Below are 12504 nucleotides of genomic sequence, written 5' to 3' on the forward strand. Positions count from 1 at the left end.
CGTAATATTTTTCTGATTCTAAAGGTATATATGAACCCATGTTTTTTATGTCTGTTTGAGAAAATATTTAGGTCTAAAGTTTTTATTAAACCGAGGTTAAAAAATAGATTTTTTCGATAATTACTCAACAGAATTTTAAAAGTAAGGTGTCAAATTAAAGATCTTACTATTTTTGTTTATACTGGCTATTTTCTTCTTTTATTTTGTTGCGTTTTAGTACCTTAAAACCGACTTAATTATTTTTTTAAAAAACTTAAATTACTTAAAAAATAAGAGGTCTACAAAAAAACCGATTGCATATCTGAATTCTATGAAAAATTTTACATCTACTACTTACTGAAAGGACCGGCTAGCTATCTTAAATAAAAAGCAAAAAAGTTGATACAACTTCTTTCTAACTATCTCAGTATCTTATTGTTACAAAGTTCATTTTATATTATTTTTTTCTCTATTAAATAAAATATGACTTTTATTTTAGTGGACAGAACAAGAGAAAAAAGATTCAAAGGAGCAAGTTTCCATTGGAAATTCTTTGGTTAAATTTTATGGATTTTACTTTGTTTGTGGAGCTATCTGTCAATATATTTATATAGGAAGGCATTTACTCACTTTTTAGTAGCGAAGCTACTCTATAATTCGAAATGTCTGTCAGTCCGTCTGAAACAAAAAGGGGGAAACGTGATTTTCTCGGCTCCTATAAAAGATAGAGAGCTGAATTTTTCAGGGATTAATTATGTTAACAGTCTTCAAATTGTCATCAAGTTTTATTAGGATTCGTCAATTGGTTGGGGGGCTAGATCGATTCCTATATTTTTAAGTTTTCATGATTATCTCAATTCCTCTTCAACATAAACGGCTGAAATTTTCAGTGATTGAATACTTTCATATTCTGCATACTTTTATTAAGTTTTATCGAGATTTGCTTATTGGTTGGGGTGCTAGTTCGATTCCTAGATTTTTAGGTTTTCATGATATTCTTTACTCCTATCTGAGATAGACGGCTGATATTTTTAAGGATTAAATAAGTTCACAATTTACTTATCCCTTAGGTGCTAGATCGATTCCTAGATTTTCACGTTATAAATCGTACAAGGTTTCGTGATTTTTTAGTTTAGTGTTTTTTTTTGAAACTGCAATAAAGTTCATTTTTTTCCGGATATCTATTCATATTTTTGGGCTTCGCTACTTATGGATGTTGTCATTCTTGTTTTTATCATTATTATTCCATAAATCTCCATGAAATATATTTAACTGAAATCAAAAAACAATTAGAACCAAAAGTAAATGTCAATTATAATTTTAGGTTTACAGTTTATCAATCCACAAATTCTCAACCTTGTCATTAATTTTGTTCAGGAAAACAACAATTTAAAAAAAGATATCTTGAATATAAAATAATCATTTTATCATTAATCAAAGATTTCACTTGTTTTATCTAGATAAAACTAGAGAATAGATTTACTTTATAGCTGTACAGAAATTCCCATGTGACATATCAAATTATAATTTCTTGTTTAAATAGTACAGACTTCTTAACCACAAAATATTTAGTAGAATGTAAAACATACTATAGTTGTATCAATAATTTAAAAAGTAAGTGTATTGAACTTGCAAGAAATTTAAAATGTATTATTCATGTCATTAGTTAAATATTAGTAGTTACTAAGAACACTTTGATTTCAACAAATTTATCCTAATGAGTTATTTTACAATGTTAAGAACATTATTTTTGCTATTTGTGCTGGGAATTTTCCTTTTTCAAATGTATAACTCAGTGAAGAAATATATAGAAGGGCCTGTAGTTCAAGAAACAAAAACCACATCTTGGGATGCTATTCAAAAGCCTGTGATATATGCTTGCCAAGCTAACCAGTACAACCAACATGCAAGACAATATGGCTATCAATCTCTCAGTAAATTTCTAATTGGAGAGGCAAATGGCAGGCTTGTTGGAGAGGATTGGAATACAGCTAATTATACCACATGGAAAGGTGTTTATAATAACCTTACCTTTCAAAAGGCTCAAGCCTTGTTTTATGACTTTGATGATAGCAAACATGCTCTACTTGCTGTTGATATGGACCAAAATAACAAAAAGTTACTTAATCAAGAAATAATGTTCTTTCCAACCATAGGATTCTGTTCCAAGATTAAAAATATGAGTACATTATTCAGTTTTAGAACTAATAACAAATACATGATCTATCTGGTTGATCCTTTGAAAGACAGCAGAGTTAGAATTGATACACTTGAAGATGCTACTGTTTACTTGGGTCCTACTGATGAAATGCACTTCAACACAGCTGCCTATGAACTTGAAATTACTCTTCAGGACTTGATACTTTATGAGGGTCGAAGTTGTACAGATTATAGTAAATATGACACAAGCTATGGGAAATGCATCGAAAAGTCATTGAAAGATAAACTGTTACAGGTTTATGGATGTTTACCTCCTTGGTTCATAATTGATAATTCTAAAACAACTTGTACTGAAGTAAAAAGACCTGGCCAACACATGATTGATGAAATTGCAAATGAAATAAAAAGACTAGAACTTGGATTTGAAATGCAGTTGTTCCATAATTGTTTACCTCCATGTCTGGAAATGAGAGCAAAACTAAGAAGAAAATCTGTTGGTGATATGGTTGATTCAGTACATGTTGTAATAGAAGCTAACAAAGAAGTGGTTATATATACAGATGTTTATGCCTTTGATATGTTCAATATGATGATTGATATTGGTAGTGCTTTAAGCTTGTGGCTTGGACTCTCAGCTCTTAGCAGCTTTGATTCCATTATTGAACTTTTATTATTTTGGATTAAGAACCGCAGAGATAGTCAATATGAATTAATTGAGGGTCTTTCAATTGAAATGTGATTTGCATTCTTCATTTTTATCTAAATATATGTAATTAAAAATTCTAGTCTTATTTAACACATTTAATACAAATAAAATTAGAAGAATTTAATTCTTTTCTATTGAAAGGCCCTGTTATTCATTTGATCTTCTGAATTTTAACAACAAAATATTTTTGTAACATACAATATTAGCCCTGAATTTAATGTAATAAATTTTAAAGAATATGATTCCAGTGATTAATATTTTTTATTCTGTGTTTTTAATCAATTCACTTAAAAATTGTTGTTTAAAAATGTACAGGAAAATCAGGAATTGTGGAAAGGAATACTGTATGTCTTTTTACTTATGTTCAACTCAGTTTTGATTGGTAAGAGCTTAGTGTTTATAGTGTTTATGCCATTGGTCCTAAGGAAAAGTAGTACTCGTTACATGAAAACCACAATTAGAACAAACTATCCCATATTTACATTATTGAAAAAATTTATGTCTTAATTTGCCTTCAAAGGAGTTTTTGAGGGATGGTATTGGAATGTAATGAGAATACTGGCTATGAGAGTGGTTACAAGTCTAACTTCTTCAATTTATAGGTACACATAATTAAATAAAAAAATTCTTCTATAAATTCTTTGATACGGAAAAACTTAATGCCAAAAAAATCTTGTAAAGAAAATCTTTGAGTATATCATCACTGGGAAGAAGAGAATATACTTCTGGAGAAATAATAAACCTTGTTGCTGTAGATTGTAGTAAGGTATGTATTATTATTGTTAAAATTAAGGATCCATATAATAATAATTTTTTTCTTTAATGATTTAGTAACTTAATACTATTCAGGTTGAGGAGTGTATTGGTTATATAAATTTTATGATAACAACACCACTGCAATTGATTCTTACAGTTTACTTTCTGTGGGCATACCTCAACTACTCTGTCCTTGTAGGTAATATCATCCTTGTTCACAATGCGTATGAAGGTGCTTTGACTTTAGTGTCAGAACCTAAATTGGGACATAGTGCATTTCATTACCCTAGGTTAGGTAACTTCATTTCACTTTTCATTAAAATCTAAAATGCAGCTGTTTTTGAGAAAATTTTATTTGAAAATTTCAAGTTCAATTTTCACCCACTAGGAGTCACCGCATAACCATGACAAGAAAAGCAAAGATTAATTATTTAGAATTTTGAACAACTTTGCTTTTATAAAGTTTGTCATAAAACCTCTCTATATATGATTTATTTAAGGCTAAATTTCCGTGACCTTAGCAAAGCAACTGATAAAAATGGCCATGATTCAACTCACTTTAGGAGTGGTTTTATGAAGAACTTTATAAAAGCAAACTTGTTCAAAATTTTAAATAAATAATCTTTGCTTTTCTTGTCATGGTTATACGGTGACTCCTAGTGGGTGAAAATTGAACTTGAAATTTTCAAATCAAATTTTCTCAAAAACAGCTGCATTTTAGATTTTATTGAAAATTGAAATGAAGTTATCTAACCTAGGGTAATGAAATGCACTATGTCTCAATTTAGGTTCTGACACTAAAGTCAAAGCACCTTCGAACGCACTGTGTGTTATTTTGGCCGTTTAAAAATATCTTTAAACTTATGTTTACTCTTTGAACCCATAAACCTGACTAATATTTACAGGTATTCCCTTATTTCTTTTTTGACAAATTATTACTTTTAATTTTACATCTTTTATATTTCTGAATCAAATTGGCTGTTAGAAAGTTTGAACAACATTATCCCAGTATAATTATATTTACAGGAGTTACTGTACTTATATTAACAATGCCTGTCAATTCATTGATCTGGAATGTGATGAGATCCTACCAGAAAAAGCAAATGTCTTTCAAGGACATAAGGATCAATCTAATCAATGAGATCCTTGGAGGTATCAAGGTGATCAAGCTCTATGCGTGGGAGAAGTCATTCATGGACAAAATCACTGAAATAAGGTATTAAAATTTATTTCATTGTGAGAGAATTAGCACAGCTCTGTGTTTTTTTTCCCTTTAAAAGATTTAATACTTTTTTGATAAGGTTAGATGAGATGCAAGCACTAAGGAGATTCCAATTTCTGGAGGGAACCCAGTTGATGATGTGGAACTGTGCTCCAGTTCTAGTGGCAGTGGCTTCTTTTACTATTTACATATTATCAGGATAGGGAAGTTTTCTAGTTTAATAATTTAATTTCTATTGATAAAGCATAAAATTAGAACAGAAACAATTATTAAAATCATAATATAAATTTGATAAATGATTTTAAAACTGCAAAAAAGTCAAAGGCAAAAAAGAGAAGACTTAAATGTTTTCTATAGATCCTGAAAATCATGTACTTGATGCACAAACTGCCTTTGTTTCTTTGAACTTGTTCAACACATTGAAAAAGCCACTTTTTATGCTTCCACGTGGTATTGTCAGCATTATTCAGGTTAGATTTTTTAAATCTTAAGATTTGCCAAATAGTATAGTATACATGAAATTTGTTTTCAGGGAACTGTATCTATGAAAAGAATCAACAAATATCTTAATTCTTCTGACATAGATTTATCAAATGTTACACATGATACAAATATGAATGGTGCTGTTGTCATGAAGAATGCTAATCTTTCTTGGGGAGGTCCAGGTATGTACTGCAGCTAATATATTAAATACATGAATACATGAGAAGGAAAAACACAAAGCAATGCTTATATGAAAGGTACCCTGTGCTTTTAAGCAACTATCATATTATCAAAAGTTTTCCCTTTAAATAACAAATTCAAATGTAGGTGTTGACAGAAAAGTGTTGGACAATATTTCATTTTCTGTTAAGAGAGGTTCTTTAGTAGCTGTTGTGGGATCAATAGGTAAGGATTTATACATCAAATTGATTGAGTTAAGTGTTTATGTTTCTACATATATGTTAAATTTTTTACTTCAAGGATCTGGTAAATCATCCCTGTTATCTGCATTGTTGGGTGAGATGACAAAACTTTCAGGTATTATTTTCAAAAATTTATGTTTTCTTCATTAATAAGATATCATAATGGGTTGACATCTATTTTAGGAGTTGTAAACACAGTTGGATCAATAGCATATGTACCACAACAAGCATGGATGAGAAATAAGACAGTCAAGGATAACATACTCTTTGGCACCCATTACAAAGTTCACAAATATAAGCAAGTTCTTGAATCTTGTGCTTTGGTAGATGATCTTTATGTTTGGCCTGGTGGTGATGCTACTGAGATAGGAGAGAAAGGAATCAATCTCAGTGGTGGTCAGAAACAGAGGATCAATCTTGCCAGAGCAGTGTATGCCAATAATGATATTTATCTTCTTGATGATCCATTGTCAGCTGTTGATGCCCATGTGGGCAAACACCTTTTTGACAAAGTTATTGGCAATACAGGACTACTCAGATCTAAGACCAGGATCCTAGTCACACATGAACTTAAATATCTCAAGAATGTTGATTTAATACTTGTCCTTGCGAATGGTACAATTAAAGAGATGGGATCATACAAAGAGCTACTGCAAAAAAATGGTGTTCTTGCATCATTTGTTAACAATCAAGTTGTCACAGAAACAAATGTAACAGAAAATGTTAAAAATGGCAAATCTAATGATGACATTGGTAGTATAGAAGAACTAGAAAGTAAGGATGATGAAAGTGATATGATTGATATAATTTCTGAGTCAAAAAATGGTCAAGAACTAACTACAACTGAAATAATGGAAGAATCTAATGTAAAGATGTCAGTTTACCTTTACTATGCTAAATCAGCTGGTGTTGTTCTTAGTTTTCTTAGCATTCTAGGTTATCTACTCTTCCAAGTCAGTGTTGCAGGAGGAAATATGTTTCTGTCAGAATGGTCTAATGATAAAGATTCAAAACAGGGAAATTAGCAACATAAATAATTACATATACATAGTTGATATTCATAAATTTGAAATGCATTCTCATATTTGATTACTTTGGCCCCTAATTAAATTTTAAGTTTTTTTTTCATTTTAATGTTGCTGAATTTTAATCAGGAAGATGTAAGAAACATGTACCTTATTGGATATGGAGTAATTGGTATACTTCAATCTGTATTCATATTCTCAGCTATTGTAATGGTAACATTTGCAACTATACAAGCATCAATCAGTTTACACAATGGACTATTAAACAGCATATTGAGAAGTCCAATGTCATTCTTTGATACCACTCCACTGGGAAGAATAGTGAATAGGTTTTCCAAAGATATTGATGAAATTGATATGATACTACCACTGAATATAAAGAACATAATAAACCAAATTTTCTCTGTGATAGGTGTTATTGTAATTATCAGTATTGTCACCCCTAGAGTTCTCCTTGCTCTCATCCCACTCATGTTTGGATTCTTCTTCATTCAACGGGTATACATTAAAACCTCAAGACAGTTGAAGAGATTATTTTCAATCAACAGAAGTCCAATATTTAGTCATCTTGGAGAAACACTGAATGGTATTACAACAATCCGGGCTTATTGTAGTCAGGATGAGTTTATCAGAGAGAATGAAAACAAGATTGAGACAATGCAAATGAGCAAATTTTATGAGATCCAGTCCAACAGTTGGGTTATGATGAGATTGCAAATTGTTGTCACTGGTCTTATTTTCTCAACTGCATTGGCAATTGTTTTGGATAGGTATGTAAATAACTTATCCAAAAATTTTTTGGGCTAACTCATTTCCATTGTATAAATTGGAATATGTAATTACATTGACTTTTTCATATTTTTGTTTCTTAAAATTATTGTATTATTTGCTTTAATTACAGGTTTAATGTTGAACCAGGCACTGTTGGTCTCTCTCTTACCTATGCTTTGAGTTGTCAAACTGAAATTTACTATTTAGTTAGGTATGATTATATAAGAATTTTATTTTTACTTCTTATTTTAAAGGTCACAATTATTTCTTATTCTGAACAAAATTAAAATGATTTAAATCTTAAGGTATACAACAGAGTTAGAGAAATCAACTGTAAGTGTTGAAAGAGTAAAAGAATATAATGAGATACCAAGTGAGGCTCCATTTAAAAAAGATCAGGATCCTCCTAAGAACTGGCTTGATAAGGGATCTATTCAATTTGATAGATTTTCTATCAGATACAGGTTAGAATTTAATTTTCATATTACTTACTTTAAATAAAAAGAATGTAAAGTTTGATGTAAACATTTATTTTCATTTATTACTATTACAAATAAAACAAACAAATTCAATTTTGTTTACCAGGGAAAATCTTGAAAATGTTCTGTCCAACCTCTGTTTCAATATTGATGGCCAGGAACACAAATCCTTTAAATAAAAAATTGTATCTGAAAAAAATCATTTAAAGCACTAAGCTTATTTTGGAAAACTTAAAACTTTTTTGTTTAGTCTAATATATCTTCTTTTTATAAATATAATAAAAATCACTTTTTACATAAAAAGATTTAATGACAAGGATTTGGGTAGGAAAAGATAGGAATAGTTGGTAGAACAGGGGCTGGCAAATCCTCAATCACTCTGGCATTATTCAGGAAATTAGACAAAATTGAAGCTCTTTTTTGTCTAGTATTTATACTAAAAGTCAAAAAGGCATATGTTGAAACATGCTTACATTATTTGTAAATAACTGTACAATTTTACATCCATCTTGTATTATAAAGAATGTTTATTGAAATTGATATGAAAGCTTTTTAACTGCTTTCCAAAATTCTTCAAGTACTTTAAAGTTTTATTTCAATAAAATACAAATTTGTCTGATTGTAAAGAATAATGGAAGCTGCTACTGGTAGAATTGTGATGGATGGTTATGATATATCAAACCTAGGTCTTAGAACTCTAAGGTCTGCCCTAACAATCATACCACAGGTAAATTGTTGACTTCTTTGCATCAAAATTTTCTTGTTGTAAATAAAACCTAATTAAAAAAGAATACATTTTAATTAACTTCTATTTTTTTAGGATCCTGCAATTTTCTCTGGTTCTCTAAGATTTAATCTGGACCCTGTAAATGAACATTCTGATAGGTATTCAATTGTTTTTCTAACATTTTATTATATACTAGCGGCTTTGCCCCTAGAGGTTTGATCAAACCAATTTTTCGTATTTTAGATTTAAAAGAAAAATCTTTTTAAAAAATTTCTTCGGGGGTGGGGGGGGGGGGGAATTTTTGTTTTAATTTCAGTTTTTAAAAAAATATTTTTTTTGGGGGGTTGGTATTTTTTTTTTTCGAGGGGGGGTTGGGGATGTCCCACCCCCCAAGAAAATAGTTATAAACCTTCCCTGGGCCTATGAGAAGCTACCCTGTAAAGGAAAACCCGATCAGTTCAGCGGTTAGCGAGATCCTTCGCTACAAACAAACAGACAAACAGACAGAGAGACATCGTTCTACTTTGTATTATAGATAGATACTATATAATTATAGTACTCTATTGCTCTATAATTGTCTTTTTGCCAGTAATGCTAGGGTGGGTTCATTCTTAGCTGCAGTATTCTCTCTCTCTTTTATAATTCTGTTTTTTCTGTCATTCTTTCTCTTCCGTTACCTTTCATTTTTTATACCTCTTAATGTAGGCCATACTGTTTAGCCAAACATTGTCGCTACTACTGGAAGCAATCGTCCTTGGTTTAAGGGTTTAAGTTTTCTTTAATCTGCCTTGGCTAAATCACATATATATTTTTTTTAAATCTTATCATTCAAAATACTATTTTAAAATTGTTGTTCAAATTTATTGAATGTTTCAGAGAAATATGGAATGCAATAGAATTAGCCAACTTCCATGGGAAATGTCGTAGTTTAACAGGTAAATATTTAAATAATTTAGGATGTACAGGACAAGGATGACAACGTTCATAAGTAGCGTAGCAAACAAATCATTGAATGGACAAACGGACAAAGTGAGTTATAGAGCAGATTTTAGTTGTCAATATGTCAATACAAAGAATAGAGAAAACACGAAACCTTAAAAATGTGTTTTGTCTTTTGAAGCATGACAAACAGACAGACGTAAAAAACAATTTATAGACTAGATACGCATATGTCATAGAAAATTTCACTGTAAATTTCAACTGTCTTTCTTTAAAAGCAGCCGAGATAACCATATTTCCCCTACAGCTTTTCAGACTGACTAACTAACTGAATTATAGAGTAGCTTCGCTAAATAAAAGAATAACAACCAACCCCAACTTAGCAATTTTTATATATATATTGGTTGTTTTTATTAGGAGGTCTTTACTATAAGATAGCAGAAGGTGGCTCTGATTTTTCTGTTGGAGAAAGACAAATAATTTGTTTAATCAGGTTTAAATTTAGAATTTGTCTAGCTACGAAGTTGCTCTACAACACACTTTGTTCCTATGTCTGTTCATCCATACAGCTAGGAAGAAAACTTGGTTTTTCTAGGCAACTATTGGATGTTTTATGTCATTTTTATGTCTGATATAGGAAATTAAATCATAAAATGAAAAATATCAATAGGACAACAAGGTAAATAAGCTTCTCTAAACTCAAGTCCAAAAAATATAAGTATATCCTTAGACAGAATCCTGTATTTAAGCAATTTAACAATTTGTGTGTACTTTTACAAGTGTTCACGTTCGTTTGTTCTACCTTTTGATCTCAGAGCTTCACTTTTATGGATGTTGTCATCCTCGTTAAACTTTTAAACTTACTTAGATTTAATTCTTAGGGCACTGTTGAGAAAAACCAAAGTATTGATCCTGGACGAAGCTACCGCCGCAGTTGATATTGAAACTGATCAAACTATTCAGAAAACTATCAGAACTGAATTTAAAAATTGTACAGGTATCTATATTGGTACCCACAGTATAAAACTTTGGGTACTTTTATTCAGGGGAAATTTGTTATCATTGGGGGATGTATTTCAATTTATCATCCATAGCTTTGTTTGTATGAAACATGCATACTTACAATTGTTTTTGTCTGTATACCTCGTTTTAGGGTCATTTTAAAAAAGCTAAAAAATAATTCTTCTATAATAGTTATTCATCGAATCGCATTATTAAAACCAGTTTTGTTAGTCTTTCACTAACAAAACTGGTATTGATTTTTATGATTCTATTTTAATATTCTTAGAAAATTGTGTGTAAAACAAAGCCTGACATGAATTTTCAGTATAGTCCTAATCCAGCGGATATTAATCGATTTAGAAACCATACTGAAAATTATCCATTTAGTTCTAACAATTGCCCATCGTATGCGAACAATAATGGATAGCAGCAGAGTTATGGTTCTGGACAGGGGGTGCCTGGTAGAGTTTGATACGCCAGACAACCTACTCAAAAACAGGTATAATTGGATATTTTAAGACATTACAATTTTGAATGAGTTCTCTGAACCTGCATAGTAGAGCAAAGAAGCCTCTCTTACATTAAAATAAATTGAAATTTAGGGGCTGGTATAGCAGTTTAAGTAGGTTAGGTTAGGTTATATATTGAGTACATGGTAGCCCCGCATTATTAGTTCGCCGCAGGGTTGGGACAACCCCAGTAAGGGCATACAGAAAAAAAACCTCAAAACTTATTTTCTATTTTAAAAAACTAAAGGGGTGTGGTTAATTTTGAGGGAAAGTCCCCATTCTGGTATCTAGGAGACCGAAAGACATAACTGTGTAACATAAAATCAAAATAGGGGGATAGAATTTTGCGTCACAAAACGGTAGAAGCACATATACACTGATGATACAGTCAATTATAAAGGAACTTTAATCTATTCTAACCAAAAAAATATTATATTTTAAAAGTTTTTATGTTTCAGAAATTCAATCTTCTATTCAATGGCTAAAGAAGCTGGACTGATATTTTAAGATTAATTTGTGATCAATTGTGATTTATATTTTTTTATTTAATAATTTTGTTATTATGTATATATTTTAAAATTATAAATTATTCGTTAGATTAAGAAAAATAAATAACTCAAACACATAAAAATAGCTTAGTTGACACCAATGGATATAGAATACGTGGATATATTGACTGGGCAAAATTTGTCGTCAATTTAGGTTGCTAACATGGACCTTGTTTATTGGTCAGTTCCTTCATACAGTAGGAAAGGAGTGATGGATGCAAGTATCACTTTATTAAGTGTTCATGAAAATCTGGTACAACATCCAAGTAAAAATATAGATTTTGACATCTTCTAGCCCAAACCCTGCTGTCACTCTAACACCGAAGTTTCCTCTTCTAGCCCTTGCTTAACCTAACAGTATTCAAAATAATCTTCACAGATAAGTTTTTTTTTTATTAATTTAAAGAATGTATAAAATCTAGATGTACACCAACTTAATTGAACCATATTTCATTACCAATCTGACCATATTATTGATTTGAAATGGCACTTCATTTCATCCATATAAAAAGCTAGCCAAAATGGTTGAATTTCTTAAATGGTAGGATAAAGCTTTGTTTGTTAAAAATTTTATTATGCATTAAATTGAACCAGACGTCAATAAACATAAATATCCATCTGCTTCTTTTATTATTGTGTCCGATTGAGCGTCTATGGTAATAAATCTGTTATTAATACTTATTGCTTAATTTATAATGTTATGGAAAAAATTGTAGCTGTGTTTAGTGCCCTAGAAAAATGGGGATAAGTGTCACCGCTTCTGGCCTACCTATTCT

The 12504-nt window shown here is 30.5% G+C and overlaps 2 protein-coding genes across 2 annotated transcripts in view; both read left to right on the plus strand.

Annotated features, from left to right (window-relative positions):
* The first annotated feature begins 1284 nt into the window (after positions 1 to 1284).
* Positions 1285 to 11811, plus strand: LOC145314812 (multidrug resistance-associated protein 1-like). Its single transcript, XM_080154894.1, has 24 exons — positions 1285 to 1353; positions 3158 to 3227; positions 3366 to 3447; positions 3527 to 3611; positions 3695 to 3800; positions 4628 to 4817; positions 4903 to 5017; positions 5177 to 5293; positions 5356 to 5479; positions 5628 to 5711; positions 5787 to 5843; positions 5912 to 6742; positions 6878 to 7523; positions 7655 to 7735; positions 7830 to 7988; positions 8110 to 8159; positions 8330 to 8394; positions 8629 to 8730; positions 8824 to 8888; positions 9607 to 9665; positions 10087 to 10162; positions 10551 to 10666; positions 11059 to 11170; positions 11639 to 11811. The coding sequence occupies exons 1-24, from the start codon at positions 1285 to 1287 to the stop codon at positions 11685 to 11687; spliced, it is 3510 nt and encodes a 1169-aa protein (XP_080011020.1). The 3' UTR covers positions 11688 to 11811.
* Positions 4131 to 12504, plus strand: part of RpS2 (ribosomal protein S2) — a 50402-nt gene continuing 42028 nt past the window's right edge. Inside the window, exon 1 of the mRNA XM_080153399.1 lies at positions 4131 to 4134. The gene's annotated coding sequence lies outside the window, so the exon portion shown is untranslated. The remainder of the gene's footprint in view (positions 4135 to 12504) is intronic.

This window comes from Acartia tonsa, chromosome 3 (assembly GCF_053477335.1).
Source record: "Acartia tonsa isolate MP-2025a chromosome 3, ASM5347733v1, whole genome shotgun sequence".
NCBI classification, from domain to species: domain Eukaryota; kingdom Metazoa; phylum Arthropoda; class Copepoda; order Calanoida; family Acartiidae; genus Acartia; species Acartia tonsa.

Excerpts from the sequence above, each read along its gene's own strand:
- LOC145314812 (XM_080154894.1), top strand. The coding sequence starts at position 1,285 with ATGTCAATTATAATTTTAGGTTTACAGTTTATCAATCCACAAATTCTC. Across the intron at positions 5,712-5,786 it reads AGCTGTTGTGGGATCAATAG|GATCTGGTAAATCATCCCTG; the intron begins GTAAGGATTTAT and ends TTTTACTTCAAG. Across the intron at positions 8,395-8,628 it reads CAATCACTCTGGCATTATTC|AGAATAATGGAAGCTGCTAC; the intron begins AGGAAATTAGAC and ends GTCTGATTGTAA.